This window comes from Ovis aries, chromosome 2 (genome assembly GCF_016772045.2).
Source record: "Ovis aries strain OAR_USU_Benz2616 breed Rambouillet chromosome 2, ARS-UI_Ramb_v3.0, whole genome shotgun sequence".
NCBI lineage: Eukaryota > Metazoa > Chordata > Mammalia > Artiodactyla > Bovidae > Ovis > Ovis aries.
Window position 1 is genome coordinate 242,676,488 of NC_056055.1, and position 22,555 is coordinate 242,699,042.

At 39.9% G+C, this 22,555-nt stretch overlaps 2 protein-coding genes across 8 annotated transcripts; one reads left to right on the forward strand and one right to left on the reverse strand.

Moving 5' to 3' along the window:
* Positions 1-1,058: 1,058 nt before the first annotated feature.
* On the forward strand, positions 1,059-14,406 carry SRSF10 (serine and arginine rich splicing factor 10). Of its 7 annotated transcripts, none has more exons than XM_027965528.2 (7): positions 1,059-1,204; positions 2,613-2,717; positions 6,498-6,601; positions 8,115-8,277; positions 8,498-8,551; positions 8,683-8,784; positions 12,053-13,368. In XM_027965528.2, exons 1-7 carry the CDS (start codon positions 1,140-1,142, stop codon positions 12,111-12,113), a joined length of 654 nt encoding a protein of 217 aa, XP_027821329.1. In that variant the 5' UTR covers positions 1,059-1,139; the 3' UTR covers positions 12,114-13,368. The 7 variants fall into 7 exon arrangements, with proteins under 7 accessions (XP_027821329.1, XP_060266651.1, XP_027821327.1 ...); XM_060410668.1 differs by having other exon boundaries at positions 8,501-8,551; XM_027965526.3 differs by having other exon boundaries at positions 8,683-14,406.
* Positions 14,407-15,568: 1,162 nt separating this feature from the next.
* Positions 15,569-19,485, reverse strand: PNRC2 (proline rich nuclear receptor coactivator 2). Its single transcript, XM_004005121.6, has 3 exons — positions 19,316-19,485; positions 18,350-18,555; positions 15,569-17,634 (listed from the first exon to the last, which is right to left on the reverse strand). Exon 3 carries the CDS (start codon positions 17,614-17,616, stop codon positions 17,197-17,199), a length of 420 nt encoding a protein of 139 aa, XP_004005170.1. The 5' UTR covers positions 17,617-17,634; positions 18,350-18,555; positions 19,316-19,485; the 3' UTR covers positions 15,569-17,196.
* Between the last annotated feature and the right edge of the window lie 3,070 nt (positions 19,486-22,555).

The following is a 22,555-nucleotide window of genomic DNA, read 5'->3' on the forward strand; positions in this document are numbered from 1 at the left end:
CCCACTCCAATATTCTTGGGCTTCCCTTTGTGGCTCAGCTGGTAAAGAATCCGCTTGCAATTCGTAAGACCTGGGTTCCATCCCTGGGTTGGGAAGATCCCCTGGAGAAGGGAAAGGCTACCCACTCCAGTATTTTGGCCTGGAGAATTCGGGGTCGCAAAGAGTGGGACATGACTGAGCGACTTTCACTTTCACAACCCACATAAACCAACCTCTTTGAAGTCTTCCCATAATCTGTTAAAGAGTGTGAAGTTCTGAGACCAAAAAGTTGGAGAAACACTGCAATACAGAAACAAAGCACACTCAGGAAGCTGTTAGCAACAGAGACGGTGTAGATGACAATGGCGACTAAGATATGAGGTTTGCGCCCCATTTTGGTAGGAACAGCCTTTCATGGGGAGGAAACTGCGTGGATAAGAGGAGGGAAAACTACCAAGAATGGTGGTGGCTAGGGGCCACCTGGGCAAAGGCGCTCAGGGAGTGAGCCGGCTGAAAGCACTGGAGAGGCAGGCCGATTTCTCTGCAAGGACACACACCTCCTTCCCTCTCACACTAATACCAGAGAGGCCGTAACTTCTTCTCTTGCAGGCCAGCAATCTAATGAAAGCCAGGAGGACATACCGTGGACCAGACAGAAAAAAAGGCCTGTCTCTCCGAATTATAACATTTAAAACTCTGTCCAGTTTGTAACGACTGTACAGTACAGCACACAAGTTAAAACATCTGCTTCCTGACTTGGGCGGGGTGAAGGAGAGGGGAAAGCGACCCAAGGCAGGAAAAGGCGGGAAAATAAAGCCTTAAAGAAAGAAAGAGCGGGCTGCTGGCAAGGGGGAGGAGGTAGCTCAAGAAGCCAATGAATGAGACCGAGGCTGCGGCACGTACTCGGGCCGCCCGTGTGCGCAGGCGCACGCCTAGTAATCTCGCGGGAAAGAACCGTTGCAGGTCCCGGCGTGGAGCCCAGGTAGGAGGGGAGGGGATGGGGGAGCAGGAGTGAAGTCTCGCGAGAAGAGGCGGTCGCTGTAGCGGAGCCCTGTGGCTGTGTGTGTGTGCGTGTGTGTGTCTGAGGAGGATCCGGCGCCGAAGCTGCGGACGGTTTGCTGAGCCCGTTAGTGTCCCTGCGGAGACTCAACGCCGGCGTCATGTCCCGGTACCTGCGCCCCCCCAACACGTCTCTCTTCGTGAGGAACGTGGCCGACGATACCAGGTATGTACAGGGGAGGCCGCAGGCGGTCGGGGAAGACCGGTGCGGCGACGCATGGGGCCTGGGTCGGGGGGAGGGGAAGGGGTGAAGATGGCGGGTACCGCGCGGGCTTTCGGGCCTCAACTAGGCCGCGCCGCCGGCTCAACCGCCGCGTGGGAGCGAGGGCGGCGGCCGCTGATCTCCCAGGCGGTCGCGGGAGCGCGGCCCGCGTGGCGCGGGTTTCGGCCCCCTCCCCCTCCGCAGATGGGGGGAGCCTTCCTCCTCGCTTCCTCTCTTCGGTTCCAGTCTCGGGTGTCCGCCGATCATCAGCTCCCCATTGATTTGAAGTTAACGTTCTTTGGGGTGCACGCCCCCTCGGTCCACAAGTTGTTTTTTTTTTTTTTTTAGTTAAAATTGCTTTGCAGTAAAATAACGGGATCGGGGCGGGGGGTGGGGAGTGTGGCGTAGCATTTGCTACCCTTTTTGCTGTGTTATATTTGCCTCTCTTTTTTTTTTTCTTTTGGTGTTGGAGATGTTTGGAGAAAAGGGATGTTGAGATAGAGATTAGAAAAAATTCTCCCAGTGAGACGGTACGAAGTAGTCCTTCCCCTTTTCCGGGAAATGCCGATCACCCTTTGAAAACGGAGGTTTAGGAAGCTTCTACCATTAGGGCGTTGATAGCTAAATTGGATTAATCTGGACCGTCCCTTTGTTCTCGCCAATTCCCTTAATTGCTTGGAGTTGCGGTCAGAATTTTTTGGAAGAGATGTTACCAGATTTACGGTTTCACAAGTAACCACTCTACACACACACACACCATTTTGGTAGCCTTGTGTGATTTTTCTGTCTTAACTTTTAAGTAGGGAAAGTAAGCAATAGTAATTACTCTAGCTTCTAGGAAAATTTCCCCTTTATCTCATATTGACATTTATTGAGAAATTTTAAATGTTTGTCTTTTTATTTTTCAAACCGTATTTACCTGTTAAATTTGGGGCTAAAAAAAGTGCTTGGTATTTTTCAGAATACTAGAGTTGCTTTAATGTTTTGTTTTAATTAACAATGCTTAGATACAATTTAATGTTAACTATACTTTTTATGAGAAGTTATGGAGGCTGTGGATAAAAGCAGTGAAGATTAAGTTGTAATCAGGTTTCCTTAAATATCTTGTTTTCCTGTTGATGTAAAAGACTAGTAGGTTTTATTACCAGCTCCTTTATTATGTTCCAAAATCATGGATTCTGGCTGTCCTTTCTCAAAAAGATACATGTTGTATATTTTTACAGTTGGCGCTCCCTATTTGTTTCAGGTCACCCAGGAACATAGCACAGTCCCTTTCATTATTTAAAATAGTACAGAAAAGAAACCTATTTCTTACAAAGAAACTGTTAAAAGCGTGAACATAAAGATCTGGCGTCTTCTTATGATGTTTTAGGTCTGAAGACTTACGTCGGGAGTTTGGTCGTTATGGTCCTATAGTTGATGTGTATGTTCCACTTGATTTCTACACTCGCCGTCCAAGAGGATTTGCATATGTTCAATATCCTTTCTTCAGATGGCTGATTAGTGAGGGGTGTTGAAGTTTGAAATTCAAGTTTTTGTAAGAGGTAACATCTAAAAAGTAGTTTTTTTGGTGTTTTTTTTTTTTTTGGTCCTCTAATAAATGTTTTGTCTTCAGTTTTTTTCTAAATTAATTCTCACATTGTTCTTACTATTTCTTAAAGTTAATCCAAAAACAGTAAATTATTTAAATTCCCATTCATGCTGCTGAAACTCAAATCAATTATAATATGTGATTTAAATTTGAATACACTCTACCACCTCTAATGTAACTCAAATTAAAGGTTAATATGTTCTTGTGCTTAGCAATTTAAGTTTGGTATTCTTGTTTGTTAATTTGAATCACTTGATCAAAAACAGATTGTATAATAACAATGAGGTAAGCTTCTTTAATATTGTCCCCTAATTTGCTGTCCTCTGTTGTTACCTCAGAGAATGTAAAGCTGTACAGTTAATGGCGACCCCAAAGAGAAAGCATGAAAGAACCTTTAGAGTAGAGTTCAACACTTAAGGCAAGTAGACAAGCCAAAGACCTCTTAAGGATCAGGCTTGAAGAGAAGGGAGAGTTTGGGAAAAGAAAATATAAAGAAAAGCTGGAAGAAGGACAAGCCTAATGGGAGACAAAGCCTCGCTTTATCTACAAAAGGGGGAAAAGGTTGTTTTTCAAAGTTAAAGATAAAGCCATCTGTCATATTTGGCCAAGCATCTCATGACAAGTCCTTCTGACAAGCACTTAAAGAGTTAAAGGTCAAGATGAAGTTGAATGATGGCCAAGATTAAAGGAGTCATACCTGATGTATCCTACAGAATAACTATTTTCCTTGTTTTTTTTTCTTTTTTTCTTTTACTTTTTTTTTTTTCCTAATGTTTTGTAAGCAGTTAATTTCCAAAATTTTTCCGGTTTGGTCTAGGGACAAAACCTGTAACTTGATTTTGTGGGCTTTTGATGTTGTGATGTGGTCTTGTATAAATGCATTCTCTCTTAGCTTGTCAAGTTAAAGTGTACCAGGATGTAATGTTAAGCTTAAATTCAGCATATTTCTGCTTTGGACCAAGTGGTCAGGTGCCATAGGGTGGCAGGCAGGGCTGTTGGAGTAGCATGAGGTTCTGGAGTCAAACCAACTCCACAGAGGCATGCTGAAAGGGGACACAGGTGCATGGACTGGGGTTACTTAGAAACTGTTCTGGTGGTCTTAGAAGGTCATATCCACTAGGGATACTATCTGTTTATAGGTTTTTAAAGGGAATGCTAGTGGCACACACATTCTTTTAATATCTGAAGCTTAGTTCTGTGAAACTTGGTGCCCCTGAATGCTTTAGCACATACGATCAGTTGTCCCAGAATAGCTGCAGAAAGCCTTATCCTTGCTATAAGCACTAATTGGGATCTATGGGAAGTTGTTCCCTGGCCCAGAGTCTCAGGTGACATTCTTCCTTCCTGGAGATCATCTCGTGACAGCAGAAGTTTGGGCTGTGTGCTTAAATTCTTGCTGTTCACGTTCAGCGGGTCTCTGGAGACTTAGCTCTGGAGAGGCCTAGGGGAGATGCCCAAAGCTGCGACTCCTGCAGGGCCTCTGCTCAAGGACAGTTGTGAGAACTGGTTGCAGAGCTCTGTTACAGACAGGATAAGAGCTATATCTGACTTCTTTTTTGTTTGTTTGTTTGAAGTAGCAGTGTATTCTGGCTTAGAGTGTTGACCTGATTTTACCTGGTTTGGGGGTGGCCTGGGAACCAGGATCAGCAGTTTGACTCAGGAGTATGTGATACTTGAGCCAGAGAAGAGTTATTATTCAAAGGAACCTCAAGGCAAATTATAGCTATGTTTATATATATAAAATCTTTCTATGGTTTTAAAATAGTTAAAAAGAAATGGGTATCAGGATTTTGCAAAGACCTTAAGTATAAATTTCTTCATAACTGGCATCAGAATATTTGACTGCCTTTGTGTCATTCTCTTTTTTATCTGACCCCGTTCCCAACTAACGGGTAGAGCCTTCCCATGGTAGAGCCTTACCATGATTCCTCTAACCCAGGGTTCTGTTTTTGAGGATAGCCTCAGATGGTGATTGGCTCTCATTAATAATTTTTATGCTTCATGGTCTAAATCCTTTATTTTGTCTCAAAGTAGTATACCATTAAATGACCTTGTTCTTTTCAATTATTTTAAAGCCCAACTGCGTTAACCTGGAGGAGTGTTTAGTTATAGTAGTCCGGGCTGTAAACTCCCTATCAACCTTTGTCTTTTCATGATGAAAGCCTCATGATGTAAGACTTGAGAAAACCTCTCCTTCACTACACATAATAGCCTCAGGAAAAGAGAACTGGGACCCTGCTGTGGTCCTTAAGTCCTTTCAGAACAAAAAAAATTGCAAATATAGTGAGACCTTTTAGTCTCTGGAGTAAGAGAATATTAATATCAGTCTTGAAGGGACTGTAGCACTTTGGGATGTTTTTAATCAGCACTTAAGATCTGAACTCCTCTCAAATTTAAGAAATAGAAATGGACAAGTTAGAACAGTGAATTTTAGTACAGAATGAAAATCCACACGCAGACCTAGCCTAAGTCCACTTCAGAAGCTTTCCCGTTAAACACTGCTTTCAATATGTGCTTGGCTTCTATTAGAATGGTGGTTTTAGGAAAGGAACTAAATTTGGCCAGAAGAATTTTGTAAAGCTTACATTGACTGGGGAGAACAAGACAACTTGGCCTCTCAGATCAAAAGCTGGGTACTGGAAAATCCCATGGACGGAGGAGCCTGGTGGGCTGCAGTCCATGGGATCACTGAGGGTCGGACACAACTGAGCGACTTCACTTTCACTTTTCACTTTCATGCATTGGAGAAGGAAATGGCAACCCACTCCAGTGTTCTTGCCTGGAGAATCCCAGGGACGGGGGAGCCTGATGGGCTGCCGTCTATGGGGTTGCACAGAGTTGGACAGACTGAAGTGACTTAGCAGTAGCAGTAGCAACAACTCCTGCTTTGGGCTTAAAAGTATTATCTTGAAATTCTCAAATTGAAAACCAGTCCCAAACCCATTTCCTCATGCGAAGCTTTATGCTTAAGTGTCATGGTTAGGGCTTTCTGGTCCAGGAATCTTTAGAAATGGTCTGTAATTTCTTGACAGCGTGCTTTTATAGTCTGTGCATGGATGTAATGTGCTTCTGGTACAGTGATGTCTTTAGTATTGCTTGATTCTGTCCTTGATAACTGCAAGTGGCTAGCATATCAGTCTTCTCAGCGTGGTATATAGTAAGACAGCTACATGAAATAATTAGATATGTCTGAAAAAATAGCAAGATTAATTTGAGGTTAATGCTTTCATTTCTTGTATATTCCGCTTGCTTACACAAGAACTATTGGCATTTTTTTTTTCATTTGAAACAAAAATACGAAAAACAGTTTTGGTTTTATTTTAAGAAATTTTTGTTTTGGCATACAACATAAAATTGGCATTTGTTTTTCTATTTTGTCTTTTTCTGTAAAATTCTTAAAACAGGAAAATCCTGATGGGATTACTTGGTAGTTCAGCTATAACAGGCTTTATATCAATTATAACTTTATAATATGTGTTCACATGTGTTTTCAACCACAAGTGCTTTAATACTGTGAAGTGTTTATAGCTGAATTAACCAACTAGTTAGTGGGGTCTTGATTTTCTAGAATAATGTTGAGAGATTGCAAATTGTTCCAGACTTACCAACTGAACTCATTCATTATCAAAGTTTGCAAAACTTCCCGAGCCCCTTAACATTTAGCACATTTGAGGATGTTCGTGATGCTGAAGATGCTTTACATAATTTGGACAGAAAGTGGATTTGTGGACGCCAGATTGAAATACAGTTTGCACAGGGGGATCGAAAGAGTAAGTACAAGGACTCTTATGTCTAATACATGTAAAATACATCATATTTAGACACTGTTTTGAGAATGCTTCTTGGAAATATTTGTGCAATATGTCTATCTGTTCAAAACCGAAAATGATAGTTTGGGGGAATTCTTGAATACTTTGCAGAATTTCAAGGTAGACATAAGGATTTAGAATGCATTGATTAGAATCCCTGAAGTATGTTTGGACTCTTAAGAAAGTGGATGGATCATTATTATCAGTTAGGGCATGTTTAATATACTGATTGTGTAATCGAAAGGGATAAAATTTGTAAAGTTTTGGTTCTCTTGAGCTGTTTCCCTTCCTTATAAAGATCATCATTGTATATTGAGTAATTATGTAGGTGACTGGCTGTGGAAGTTGACACACTGGGAAAGAGTATATAGATTAAACCTAGAATAGATGCTTTTATTGGTACTTGATTTTTGTTAATGCAGGCATACACCAGGTGTTGGCTGCATGCTAATAAGGCAGAAGTACAGGCTTTGCAGTGAGATGGACCTGGGTTTAAATTCTGGCTTAACCTTTATGTTACCTTAAGCAAGGTAGTAAAAGATAGAGATTAAAATAGTTACTGAAGAGACGAGGATCACTTAGGTAGATACAAGCTATTGGTAATTCTCTAGTTCTTGGATTGGATGATAGGTTCCTGGGTAGTCACTGTTATTATTTATACCTTCATACACACATACATAAAGTATACGTAAATCTGCTTCATAGGATCAAATGAGATTAATGAAAGGATTGAGGCCTGTCCAAGGATATGCGTATCTAAGGCATTCAGCTTCCCTCATAGCTCAGTTGGTAAAGAATCTGCCTGCAGTGCAGAAGACTCAGGTTCAATTCCTGGGTCAGGAAGATCCCCTGGATTAGGAAATGGCAACCCACTCCAGTATTCTTGCGTGGAGCATGGACAGAGGAGCCTGGCAGGCTACAGTCCATGGGGTCACAACAGTCGGACACGACTTAGTGACTAAACCACCACCAAGGCATTCAGCAAGTGTTAGTTTTGTCATGGTTTCTCAGAACTATATAACTAAATGTATGTTGTTGCATTTTGACACTACATATTGTTCATAGGCCACCATTAAGTATTTTGTCATTGTTAATTGTGTTCCAGCTAAGTGGAAACTATGGTGAGATTGTTCCAAATTAGCATGTGGTTCAAAAGTCATTTGTGTTTTACTTTGGGATTTTAAAAATATTTTCCTGATGTTAAAGTAGTTGGCTTATTTTGGACAACAAACTAGATGTGAGAGGTCTTTGGGGAAAAAAAAAAATTGAGATATTTGAGAGTATCATTTTTAACATAAAACCATCTCCTAATAGCCTTGCTTGAAAATAAATACCTTTTCCAAGATGCTCACAGTTAGCCTTGACACAGATTTGGGGGCAAAAGGGAAAGTGATACAGGAAATTTTCCTATAATTTGAAGGCTTAAATATTAAATTTTTGATGTTTGTGAATATTTCCCTTCTCTGTTTCATAGCTCCAAATCAAATGAAAGCCAAGGAAGGGAGGAATGTGTATAGTTCTTCACGCTATGATGATTATGACAGATACAGACGTTCTAGAAGCCGAAGTTATGACAGAAGAAGATCAAGAAGTCGGTCCTTCGATTACAACTATAGAAGATCTTATAGTCCTAGAAAGTAAGTGATGTGTACCACAGTGATCTGTTAGAAAAACTTTGTTAGTCTTTAATTTTTTTTAATCTTTTTGTATACTTTTTAATTATGTATATTGTATGCTTCATTGAGACTTAAAATATTTTTACTACTTTATTTTTAAAAGTTTTATGGTTCACTTTTTAAATTAGAAACTTATAAATAGACATGTGTCACTGTTTGCTTTTTCTGATGTACTTTTTAGCAGTAGACCGACTGGAAGACCACGGCGTAGCAGAAGCCATTCCGACAATGATAGGTAAATAACTTTGCTTTGAAAAAGACTTTATACATTTTTCAATTTCAGAGTGAACTTTTGCTCTAAAAACAAATTTGATTAATATAGAATCTAATTTTTACTCTAATTGTATTTCTCCTCTGTTTTGAAAGATTCAAACACCGAAATCGATCTTTTTCAAGATCTAAATCCAATTCAAGATCACGGTCCAAGTCCCAGCCCAAGAAAGAAATGAAGGCTAAATCACGTTCTAGGTCTGCATCTCACACCAAAACTAGAGGCACCTCTAAAACAGATTCCAAAACACATTATAAGTCTGGCTCAAGATATGAAAAGGAATCAAGGAAAAAAGAACCACCTAGATCCAAATCTCAGTCAAGATCACAGTCTAGGTCTAGGTCAAAATCTAGGTCAAGGTCTTGGACTAGTCCTAAGTCCAGTGGCCACTGATAGTATAAACCATGATATTTTTAGGCATGTATCATTCATTTACTCATAGTTTGGTTTACTTAAATTATCAGGAATACAATGTTGCAATGATGCTTAAAAAACACTTGTCAGTTTTCCCTGTACCAGGCAATGGTTATAATTAAAATGATATGCTGTTGAGAAGCCACTCTTAAGAGTCCAGTTTGTTTAATGTTATGGGCAGCTACCAATTCGTGGTGTCTCTGTATATTTTTGTAAAGATTCTCATTTTTTATGCTTGAAGTATTGGTGAAAAGATGTTGGTTGACCATAATTTGCAACATTGTCTTATTAAAAATAAACTTTCATATCCATACTTGGTAGAACTGTTAACCTAGAAATGTAGCTTGCTAATAAGATAGAATGATAAAAAAGTGAAGTTGTAGCCACAGTACAACACTGACCGACCAGACACATTTAGGTTCAGGGTGGACCTGTTTGTCTTGTCAAGATGTCTAGGCCCGTGATGGTAAATTTATGGCACAGTGTGGAATAGTTCTTTTGTTAACCCCCACTGTCCTGGAAAATGACAAGTGGGTTAAGTAGCATTTTTCAGGCAGATTGTTTGATTGAAACAAGGAGCCTTCACTTTCCTGGTTTCTATGAAGATTTGGAACCATACAAACGTCGGAAAAACTCACCTTAAAACTTGGGCAGGTTGATGATGGCAGAAATAATTTTAAGGGGAAAAGAATGCTCTTATGTAGTTACTCTCAACTTTAAGGAGCGTTGTTGACCATAATATTGCATAGTTTTCTTACTGCTGTTAAAAGCAAGTAAAGTGTTTCAAAGGAGGTTTTGTTTGTGAGTGTGCATAGTGTAAGAGGACTGAATTTTGATGCTTAAAGCACTTGGTGTGTGCATTTGTATCAAAATGTGCCCATCTCTTTATGAAGGAAGCTTGTTCTTCACACCTCAGTTTATTTAACGTGAGGCAAGTTAAAAAAACAACACTCCCATTCTAAGTGATTCTCTGGTGCCATGAGATTTAAAATAACTTTGAAAAAAATTAATTTCAAGAAAGTCACATCTCTTTGAGTTTTTGATTGATTACCAGTGTAGTACCTGATAAAAATAAGAGAATAATACCCTACTCTATAAAAATTTCTAACATCTCTCTGTGAGATCATGTGGGGGCAATAAAAAGTGACTTGATATGTCCAGTCTCATTTCAGAGTAAAAGCTAGCATCTTTAAAATTTTAGATTGCTTGCTTACAGGCATAAGTAAGAAATGCTGTGGGGAAACTATCCCTTTTAGAGGATTACTTTTTTCAGTTTTGGTTTTAGAGATCTAGGCCTTGCCTGTAAAGAACAAAAGGTGGTTTTTAAATACTGTTTGTGGAATGTGTTTAAAGGATTGATTCTAGAACCTTTGTATATTTGATAGTATTTCTAACTCATTTCTTTACTGTTTGCAGTTAATGTTCATGTTCTGCTATGCAATCATTTATATGCACGTTTCTTTAATTTTTTTAGATTTTCCTGGATGTATAGTTTAAACAAAAAGTCTATTTAAAACTGTAGCAGTAGTTCGCAGTTCTAGCAAAGAGGAAAGTTGTGGGGTTAAACTTTGTATTTTCTTTCTTATAGAAGCTTCTAAAAAGGTATTTTTATATGTTCTTTTTAACAAATATTGTGTACAACCTTTAAAACATCAATGTTTGGATCAAAACAAGACCCAGCTTATTTTCTGCTTGCTGTAAATTAAGCAAACATGCTATAATAAAAACAAAATGAAGGAAATAATGATTAACTGGAATTATTATAGTTTTGAATGAGATTCTAAAATAACAGTGGAAACAATTCTTTGTAGATTTAGGAGTATTTTAAATCAGTGTTGCACTAGGCACAACTTTTACTTTGGAAATGATAGAACTTGCCAGAAAGGTACATCCTTTACATAGTACTTAAAATTTCCTGTGTAATTTCAAAAGTTGTTTCATGATTGCATATTAAACCCCTTGGGTTAAATAACTTAGGTTACTTGTATTAAGATATGCATTAAAATGAAATGTGAGTCAGATTTTTAAGTTTATATTTTCATTATTAGATGGACCAATAATTCTACTCGTCCCCATCCTAAACAAGATGGATTGGGCTTTATCTTTATGGCATGATTTAAAATATTTTTGCGTTCAGTGTTGGTGAGCACTTAATGTTAAGTGATAATCACTGTGGGAAACTGGTTTAGGTGTTTTGGGGTCTGAGTTCTAGCTTTATAATGAAAACAAGTATAGCTGATATTATGATGTGCCAGACACTGTTCTAAAGTTTTATGTATTAATTCATTTACTCATCATGAACTCTGTAAGAAAGATACTTTTATTTTCTCCATGTCACAGATGATAAACTGAGGCACAAAGAAAAAGCTATAAAAGGCAGATGCAGGATTTGAGCTCAGGCCTGATCCTTAGATGATTTTTTTTTTTTTTTTTAGTGGACTATAAATAGCGTAGATTGAGGAAATAACCCATTGAAATTGTTCTCAGTCCATATAGGATTAGAAGGCCTGATGTTTTCAGTTTTTTTATGTGTCACTTATTTTTAGACTTTCTTGAGAACTTTATATTATTTCTAAAGTGACATGTTTAACATGGCTTCAAAGGGACTATTTTATAGTTGAACCCATGATAGGGATCCTACTGATACTTGAGGATCCTTATAGAGGGCTTGAATGTTGGGTTACATAGTTGCATAATTACTGAGTATGTACTGTGTGTCTGGCACAACCCATTATTGGAGTAGAACATATCAAGACTCAAGTGAGAGCTGACAGTTCACCTCTCTTTTTACTTAAGATCTCGCTGCATTTTTTTTTTTTTTGAAGCCAAGTAAACAAGAAGAATAATGACAGATAATGCTTAAGGAAAGGTGCTACATAGAGTATGAGCTCTTAAGTTACAACCCAGGAAAAAGACCTGGGAACTATTATACTATTCTCTTGAAAATTTGGCCCTGTAAGCTGCTACATCCAGTTCAACTAACAAAATCCTGTATACCACAGAGAAGAATAAAGAAAAACCAAACTGACAAACATCCTTCTTTTATTTAAGACCAAACTGCAGCTGGAATACCCAGTACAGTTCTGCTTACTACACTTCAAGAAAGATCTGAGAAAGCGGAAAAAGAACCAAAGAAGGGCAGTTCAAGCGACCAAAGGGTGGGTGGAAGGTGCTGCAGTATGAATACTGTACGAATATTTTGACTCTGGTCTGAAAAGATAAAAGAATGTTATGGAAACTACATGGAATATTTGAAGTCCCTTCAAGTTTGAAAGTAAGCATTTTAGGACAAATAAAAGGAAATTCAACTTTGTACTTGTGGAAACTAATCCCTAAATCTGAATAGGTTTATACTGATTCATGGGTAACAGGTCCATGTTAAATTATTGGAAACTAGGATGTCTGAATATCAAGGAAGACAGCCATAGTCTCTTACAGTGCCTCTATTGGTCTGTCTCAAAGTGAATTGGGTGAGAAAAGGTATGGTCCAATATAAACTTGGTTATCTCTTAAAGTCAGTTCTATTTTTGCTATTGGGAAATCTTGCCTTTGTTTATTATTCCAGTGCCAGTGTTTTCTGCTAATGCTTTGCTTTGTTGGCATCTGAGTTTCCTTACTTGTATGCCATATGTGGTTTACATCTTCCTTAAACACGCTCCCTTGTAAATTCCAATTATGATACTTGACATCCAGCTAAGAGGGTCCATCTCTTCTCACCTCTTTCCTAGTCAGTATATACAGCAAACATTTACTGAGCCCTTATTATGCCCCAAAAATTGTACTGGGTAACTGGGGAGAAAAACAGATAAAACTCACTTATTCAATAAATGTCTACTGAGCACAATCTAGTGAATCATAACAGTGTGGCCTCATTGTCTTGTTTGAGGTGTATTATAACAATATTTTACACCATTTATATCCTATGTAATTATAAAATCCAATATACTATCAAAGAAGCAATTTTGTGGTTATTTGCCATTTAAAAGTATCCAGTATTTGTTTGCATCCCATTAATACAAATAATGAAAAAAATGATTTGTTTTAATCTGTAATAAACTGATTTATTGTGCAGTGACTGTAATATACTAGAGTTATATTTAATTGTTAACTCTGCCTCCTCAAACACATATTAGGCAACAATCCCCAAAATAAGTATTTAACTTTGCATCAGATGTAAAGGAGACTCTGGGTGCTATAATTAAGATTATTTTGAGGCAGACAGAGAGCTGTTAATTCCCAACTGATTTAGTATGTTCTGTAATTGAGAAAATGTTCACCAAATTATACTTTTTAGTGATTTACATGTACATTTTATAGGGGACATGTTCTGTGTATAGTGAATAAATAACTTTTGTAGTATCACAAAATGTTTTGGATTCCTTAGTTCCTCATTAGGATGTACAGTTTACCTATACATTGATTTCATCACTTGCATATTATATTTTTGTCTTATTTCTGCTGCATTTAAAACTTTTTATCTAAAGTTATTCACCTAAAAATACAAAAGTGTTTAAGCCTTTATAAAGATTTTGAAAATATAGCAGAATACATATAAGGGAGATGTGAAATGGAGGTATTTTTACCCCTGCTTCATTTTTTAATATTTCAAACTTGCATAAGACCACACAGCACGTAAGTGGCAGATACTAGTTAGTGTCCATGGTTTTTCATTTGGTTCATCTGTTTAAATCAAATAGGTAAATTTAATAACTTACACAATTAATACAGTGGAATCTAGAATTCACTTGCAAGATTTAATAGATTTATGAACACAATTTAATTACAAAGAGTTTTTTTGAACTTTCTTGGATGAAAAAGAGGTTAAATGTAATCCAAGATCAGCTGGTGGCAGCAGCTGTCACTCACTTTCCAATCTAGCTTTCCAAATTTCGATCACATTGTATTGCATTTTGAACATTTTTGTTTACAAAATCCTGAGATATTTTGAAGTGGGGAGGCTGTGAACTTGAACAGCACAGTGGTAGCTCAGGAGAACAGTGTTCAACTAAGAGGTCTGTCAAAGCTTTTTACACCTGGAATCCCAGGTGTAACTGTCCTCATTGATAAATGAAGTCAGCAGCCTATTCACAACTACTGTTATCTATCTGTAAAACAGCTAGCTGCAATGGAAAAGGTTCCTTTTGGGTTTTCTCTTTGTCCCTCCTTTAGCAGTGTTGGTTATGTTCATTGTGTTGTTCCTCTGTATTCCTAACAGTTGTTTCACCCTTATGTTAAAGGTGGGATTCTTTTCATATTTGGCCTAAAAAGCAAGGTGTGTAAATTGATTATTGATAATTGACAGAGTAGTTTGTAAAGAAGTAAAAGGCCTTTTTGTGTCTAGTTTTTTGTAGAGCACATCTCTGAATGCTAGATAATGAAATAAAACTGGTCAAGGATCCAAAAAATCTTGAATTTTTTTTATTTTTTTTAGGTTTAGCTCTGCCTGACAGATTTGTGACTGGGTAGGCTTTCCTCATTTGTGTAAGAGGTTGGAGATGTACTTTATCCCACTTATTTTACAAAGTAATTGCCTATGAGAATACAGTTAAAGAAACACTAGAAAACTTACCCAAAACCCTTTGGTTTTTTCCCATCTTGTGCTTGCTTCTGGGATGAAGAGAACTTAAGTGTAAAGATAGGTTATAGACTGAAGATTCTATCGAACTGTATATGCTGCCATCAAAGAGATGATATTTAAATTATAACACTGACAAGGCTCATGCTTTTACTGACCGCAGCCCTACAAGATGAGTTCTAAACTTTTGGGTTCTTAAAACAATTTGGGAAATTGATGTCAACATACTTCTTGTAGGCTAACCATAACTTTGTATCTAAAGGTATAAAGTTACCCTTAGCTATTAAAATTTTGGTAGTGAACATTTTTTACCACGAGTCAATTCCAAGCCAAAAAATCTAGAATATATATTTGTATGTATACGTCAAACCCTAACTTAATGCCTGGGGTAAGGACTGTTCAGTCCAGTGGATTCCAGCAGGGCACAAAAGAGCACTTGGCAGTTGTTTGCATTATCGCTCATGGAAATTACAGTGGGACACAGGAGAAAGGTGACGACTCAGAAGAGTGCATGAGAAAACACAGCCTGGCACTGGGCATCGCAGCCTGCTTAGTGTGGAACTTAGAACTACTTTAAGCTACCCTGTCTTTTGCAATGCATTAGAAAGCTGGTTATAGTTCTTTTTTCCCCAAGGCCCTCTTGTGAAAACTATGTTAACAAATAGGTAACACAAATATTCCTGTCAATTTGAATAATTCTAATTTTTTTTTTTCTACAAACCCAAGCCATCTTAGGCACTTCAACCTGCTTTACTGAGTATGAAATAAATTCAAAAGCTTTATTTAAGTTCCTTAAATATTCTGTGGCCTTTTACTGTTAGCCCTGCTGTAAAGAGGAAGTCATTTGCCTTTTTAATGTATAGTTGTTAATCCAAAAGTCTTTGTCAGCAAATGGGTTGCTTCTTAAAAACCAATAGTTCTGTTGTATTTCAGTGGGGTTAATTATGCAAATAGGTAGTCATAACAACTTCTATACAATAAACACAAGCCAGTGGGGAAGAAACAACTTTATTTTTTAATTTCATGCTTCGAATTCATGTATGTACATTAAGTACTATATAAAACTTGTTTTTAGGATATCATCATTTGACTTGGACAGTACTATCTCACCTCAATTTATTCGGAGAAACAATTTAGCGATTCTGCTTAAAAGTATTAAAAAAGCTGCCAAATTAGAATAACCCCCCCCCTAATACACACACTTTACTTTTACTACTGGGTTGGCTGTTTTAATTAGCATGTTTAAAGTAAGCAAAACATGTTATCAAGGTATTATGCAAGAAATTACATCTTTTGCAATAAGTTGGTCCCCTGGGTTGCACCTGTTGACAAGGAAAAAAAAATACACTGACATTGTACACTATACTCATAGGTTACACAAGTTGTTGAAAGCCAAAAGGAATCTTTAAGGTTGGAGGGACTGCTTAATAGTTAATCTTTGGGTTTAAGGAAAAAAAATTACCCCATACTGCATTTCACATCTCAAAAATAGCAAGTGTTTTAGCAGCTTAAAACCTTTTCGGTTATATAAAACTTCTTACACTAGGATTTACGTTGAAATATAGTTTACAGCAAGATCAATTATAATATACATACACTGGCACTTAAGCACAAGGGCAAAATTTAAAAACAGGTTTGTTTGTGGGGTGTTTTTTGACCTTTAAAATTAGGCCATAGTATAAGAGTCCATGTCTTACATTCAGCAAATTCGTACTAAAATATTCTATTTTTGTAGGATAAATGCCAACAAAACTTTACATATGCTACAATTTTACTACATATATTTACATGGCTCTTTCCTAGGTATGCAGAACTTTCACATTATACAGCTCTCAACTTTAAAAAACCTTTGCAGGGATGATTTAAAGCCATAACACTGTCAGAATAGCTTGTGCAGTGCCATCATACAAAAATGTATTTTGAAAGCTACTCTGAACACCAAATACTGTTTCTAAAAAAATGGTTTTGGTGCATTTGTTGGCAGACACTATCCACTGCACATAACAGGGCCAATGGGGTATACTTGTTTCATTCTAAATAGCCCCTAGTGCCCTTTACACATTCACCACCATACAGTTCATTAAAATACTATTCTCTTAAAAAAATTTTTTTTCACATTTTCTTTAGGCAGTGCATCAGGTTGTCATACTACTGGTTTAGGTGTACTGATTCAGGTGTCTCTAGGACAATAACGTCTCAAAGATTCAAATAGTTTTCAACCCCTGTATGTCTTTAACTGGATGATTATAATCAGATTTACCATATCTTAATAAGTCAATCTGCTGACCCATGAAATGATAATCTCCAGTATTTTCCCCCAACAAGCAATATAAAAAGTTGATTCCTTTACCATTCCCCAAATCTAAACTTGAATGGTTTCACTTATATGGTTACTCAATTGAGAATACTAGTGAAGAGATCAAATACAATTATCCATAATTCAGTTATTTTAAACTGTACTGATTCCTACCATCACAGTGCACATAAAACAAGATGAAGTCTAATTATATTTTCTATGTTAATCAGTTTTACAGATTAATTCCCTAGTGAATTTGGTCTGAAACAATTGCCAGTTATCCTTAAATATGACTAAGCTTAAATGTTAGTACTTTATCTCATTTTATACCTGTACTTTAAGTAAGGTTTTAAGTTGAAATGTCATTATTTCTTTATCAGAAGGATTAAAGGAGACAGGAACCCAGTGGCTTGGTGGTTTAGGAAGAACACTTGGTGATGGTGGCTCACTAAACTTGGCCCCGGCATAGTTCTGATTAGTTTGAGACTTAAAAAGTAAGGTGGGACTTGATAAGCTAGAGTTCCAGTTTTGATTGTTTGGAAAATTTTTGTTCTTCCCCCCATTTTGCATGGCCTGCCATGCAGCTGATGACGAATTATAAGTATGTCCTCTTTCCTTTTTCTTGTGAACAATCTTCATCTGGGAATTCTGATCCTTGGTCTTCTGTCTACTAAGCTGTTGTTGGTTCTTACTAACATTTCTAGTTTGAGGGGCTGGAATGTTATACCTCTCTCCACCACCCATCTTCAGCTTCTTTGTCACCTGTGAGTGGAAACAAAATACTGAGTGAAATTCCAGTACAAAACTTCAGTGGCCCCAATTTGCAACTCCAAATATCTCGAAGAAGACTCACGTATGTGCTATTCAGCTGCTTTAGCTTTACTATACGTTCACACTTGTACAGCCTTTATTACCTTCCTAAGAAAAAAATGAGTCTACCAACAAATCTAAATAATACTGCATTTAAAAACAATTTGTTTAGGATGTGCCCGTGTGCATGCTCAGTCATATCCGACCTTTTCCAATCCCATGGGAAAAGCCTGCCAGGCTTGTCGGTCCATGGAATTCTCCAGCAAAGAACACTGGAGTGGGTTTCCATTCCCTCCACCAGGCGATCTTCCTGACCCAGGGATCTAACCCGGGCCTCCTGCATTGGCGGGTGGATTCTTTATCATGGAGTCCCCTGGGAAGCTCTAGTTTAGAATGAGTGAGTGAAGTCGCTCAGTCGTGTCTGACTCTTTGTGACCCCATGGACTGTAGCCTAACCAGGTTGCTCCGTCCATGGGATTTTCCAGGCTAGAATACTGGAATGGGTTGCCATTTCCTTCTCCAGGAGACCTTCCCGACCTAGGGATTGAACCCAGGTCTCCAGCATTGTAGGCAGACGCTTTACCGTCTGAGCCACCAGGGAAGATCCTGGTTTAGAATGAGTCCATCATAAAATGTCTGCCCCATTACAACCGTAAGTTTTTAATACCTTTCAGTCTGCTTTTCCGATTGCAGGATTTCCACTACCTGTCCTCTTCCTTGCTGCCACGCCCAGGATAATAGATGTTGCTTTCTGACAGATCCTTTCCTTTGTCTCAATACAGAAGTTTTCATGGGCCGATCTGCTGAGTTCAGCCTAGGAGCTGAGGCCAACATCTGAGTCTCCTCAGCACACAAGTTTGAGAGAAGTCTTAGCTACAAAAGCAACGATTTCTTCATTATTTCAATTAAAAAAACAGAGAAAGTGATCGTTTATATTTACTCCAGAAAAAATTTAAAGAATGGCTACTTAACAAAAAGGCAGAAAATAATGTCTCACATGGATTTAGTGACCAAAATGTTGTAAAACCATGGAAACGTTAGCCTCTACAGTCATGCTAAGAAATGTGCTAAGAAATTTGTTTCCTAAAGACCGTGTTTTAAAGTCCCACCAGAATTTTACAATCTTTAGACACATCACGTATCTGTTTTAGCAGAGCCTCCTCTCCCAACATGTTTACGTCACGCAGCGCTTCCTTTGGTTATGAACTCTTGACTCCTCCCCGTTTTAAAATAAGTTTCACAAGCCATAACAAGCAGTTTCCCATCTTAAATACATAAAACAATCACTATTATAAACATTAAACATCTGCGATTCCACTTGATAGTCCAAGAAGCCAAGTTACCAAGCAAGAAGCTCTTATCGAAAGGGTGAGAGGCCCTTCCAGACTGTTTCAACGCCCTAAAGAAATTTAAGTTTCCAGACCCTGAGTCATTCCCAAAGCGAGCCCGGAAAGTTCGGGTCTTCCGCAACGAGGTTGGGCTTCCCAGGCGCTCCGCGTCCCTCGAGCCCGGCCCGGGAACCCGCTCCTCCGGGCCGCCCGCGCCCCCCCAGCCTCGGATCTCGCCTCCTTCCCCCAACAATAGGGAGCGCCGCCGCCAACATGGCCGCACCCGTCGCGCCGCCGCCACTCACCGACTTCAAGCCCGGGACTGCGGCGGCGGCGGCTTCTGCTCGGCTTCGAAGCCCCCCTCCCCTTCCAGGGAGAGACGAGGCACGGAACGGGCGAAGCCCACGAGCACCGACGAGCGAGCGGCTGGCCACCTCAACGTCTCAACCGACCTCCTCCTCCTGTCTCTACCGACAAAATGGAGGCGGCGGCGAGCGCTGAAGCGGGGCCGGGAGGCGCTGCGGCCAATCAAAACACGCTTTCGCGCGACCCGGCCAATGATACGCGGGCCACCGCCTGTTGCTGGGGCCCGACGGGGCCGAGGGAGGGGAGTTGGCTGTGGCCGAAGGTTTGAAATCCTCCCCGAGAGGAGCATGTCGGGAATAACCGCCGCGGTCCCGGTGGCCGGCCCTCTGCGGGCGCCCGGGTGACACTGTCCTCTCCCGGGAGGCGCCCGCCCGGCCAGGCTCGGTACCCAAGGACGCAGTCAGCGCCAACCCCTCACGGCGACTCCGAGCCGCGCGCGCGTCCGGCGCCGGGGAAGGGACGTGAGCGGCTCCCCCGGATCGCGGCTTACACCGGGGCTGCCCGGTTCGCGGGTCCCGCGGCCCTTGGAACCCGATGGTTCCCTGCCGTGGGGCGTCACCGAAGGGGGCTTTGAGTTCCCGAGTTAAGTTCACCTAGCCGTGTAACCAGTCTCTTACGATGCAAGATGCTCCACCAAGTTGCTTCCCGAGGCCGACCCTTGGCCACTTGGTCCTGACACTGTGTTCCCCTGTCAAGGAAATTGCTTTGCCCCTCCCCCAGCTTGTGGTTCCCTCCTGTCCTCCCTGCCCGCAGCCTCGAAATTCTTGAGAAGTGGTCTCCTCTGTGAAGACGTTTCCGACACTTGTGCGGATCGAGTTAATCAGTTCCTCTTTTGTCCTGAACTTGAGTCACACTGTAGTGTAGCTACTTGTCCACCCAGTCACTCGTTTGAGCCCAGAGCACAGGCTAAGTGCACATGCTAAGTGCCCGAGAAAAGTTTGAGAAAATGGAGCTCTCTCATTTCCCCCTTTCGGCTCCGTCTGTAAGTGAAAGGGGGTTGATTGTGCCACCAAGGCGCCAGGAAGAGAAGAAGGGCAGCTTCTTTGGAGTAAATGGATAAGCAACCCAAAGCTGGCGTTGTAAAGGAGAACACCAGTTTCTACAAACATATTAACATTTTTGTTACAAGATTTACGTGTACTTTGTGTAAGTCCCACATAATTCGTTTTTTAATCTTGAGTTTTTCTGCTACCATCATCCCCCACTCCTATGTTGTTCTACCCATGGACCTTAAGTTTCTTAAGAAAACCATTTTAAAAGAGTTTGTTAATCAAATTAATTTGGTGAAATGTGTAGAGTAGAAGAGATATTTCTGAGCGTGGGACTTTCAGCTGCTAAGCATTATAGTCAAATAAGATGTATATAATAAGGAACTGCTACCTCACTGAAAGTGTAATCTGTTACCTAAAAACTTAAGAAACTGACTTAGACATGCGGCTAGATTACAGCTAAGCAGTATTTTAAAAAGACCATTGCAATATTTTTTTTAATATAGTGGTTTGGGCTTCCCTGGGGGTTCAGTTTGTAAAGAATCTGCCTGCAATGCGGAAGACCTGGATTCAATCCCTGGGTTGGGAAGGACTGCTGGAGAAGGAATAGGCTACCCACTCCAGGATTCTGGCCTGGAGAAGTCCATGGACTATACAGTCCATGGGGTCCCAAAGAGGACTGAGTGACTTACACTTTTTGTAAAATGAACAGTCTTGTTTTAGTCTGAGCACTTTCTTTTTCTAATTCTTTTTGTATTATCACCATCCAAATATCTTTTAAATTCATCCCTGCTACAATCCTACTTCTCCCTCCATTCTGCCCTCATGGATCTGATTGTGTTACTTAAAAAAAAAAAACAAACCTGTATTGGCCCCAAGTTGTAATATAAAATTAAATCAGCCTCCAGACCTTATCTGTATAAACACACCTGTAATGTATTCGAGAGACTTTATTTGGGGGGGTTCCAAAATCATGCAGATGGTGACTGCAGCCCTGAAATTTAAAAGAAGCTTGCTGCTTAGAAGAAAAGCTATGACCAACTTAGACAGCATATTAAAAAGCAGAGACATTACCTTGCCAACAAAGGTCCATCTAGTCAAAGCTATGGTTTTTCCAGTAGTCATGTATGGATGTGAGAGTTCGACTATAAAGAAAGCTGAATTGCCGAAGAACTGATGCTTTTGAACTATGGTGTTGGAGAAGACTCTTGAGAGTCCCTTGGACAGCAAGGAGATCAAACCAGTCAATCCTAAAGGAAATCAGTCCTGAATATTCACTGGAAGGACTGATGCTGAAGCTAAAACGCCAATACTTTGGCCACCTGATTCGAAGAACTGACTCAATGGAAAAGACTCTGATGCTGGGAAAGATTGAAGGCAGGAAGAGAGGGATGACAGAGGCTGAGATGGTTGGATAGCATCACTGACTTGATGGACATGAGTCTGAGCAAGCTCCGGGAGTTGGTGATGGAGAGGGAAGCCTAGCATGCTGCAGTCAATGGGGTCACAGAGTCAGACGTGACTGAGCAACTGAACTCTACTGAATGTGTTTGATGCTTGTGTACACACACATGATGTATTGGATACTATTCTGCCTCCCTCTGCCCTGTGCTAAGCTGTTTTGTTGACAAAACATTAATATAGAGTAGGTGATATTTTGGGCTTCCCTGATAGCTCAGCTGGTAAAGAATCCACCTGCAATGCGGGAGACCTGAGTTCAATCCCTGGGTTGAGAAGATCCCCTTCTTTGATCTCCACTGTACAGATAAAGAATCTGAGGCTTAGAACAGTTTAAAGCTGAAAGACACAAACTACGGCTCCAAAGCCCACTCCATGTTCCCTGCAGCATCTGTGTCTGACTCACCTCTGTGTCCTCCCCAGGGCCCTCCAAAGAGCACTGTTAAAGCCTACTCCATGTCCCAGGCTCCCAGGAGTCTCACAGTACAGCTCCAGCCTCATCCTTCATTAATAATTTACCAAGTACTCACAACAGCCCAGAACTGGAAGCAGGAGTTGAAAACACATTCTCTTCAGGACATCCAATATTGTTGTTATTCAATCGCTCAGTTGTGTCCAACTCTTTGTGACCCCATGGACTGCAGCCCATGCAGGACCCCAACCTCCCCATGGACAGGTTTCCCTGTCCTTTACTATCTCCTGGAGTTTTCTCAAATTCAAGTCCATTCAGTC

Excerpts from the sequence above, each read along its gene's own strand:
- SRSF10 (XM_027965526.3), top strand. The coding sequence starts at position 1,140 with ATGTCCCGGTACCTGCGCCCCCCCAACACGTCTCTCTTCGTGAGGAAC. Across the intron at positions 2,718-6,497 it reads AGAGGATTTGCATATGTTCA|ATTTGAGGATGTTCGTGATG; the intron begins ATATCCTTTCTT and ends AACATTTAGCAC. Across the intron at positions 8,278-8,497 it reads AGATCTTATAGTCCTAGAAA|CAGTAGACCGACTGGAAGAC; the intron begins GTAAGTGATGTG and ends TGTACTTTTTAG.
- PNRC2 (XM_004005121.6), bottom strand. The coding sequence starts at position 17,616 with ATGGGTGGTGGAGAGAGGTATAACATTCCAGCCCCTCAAACTAGAAAT.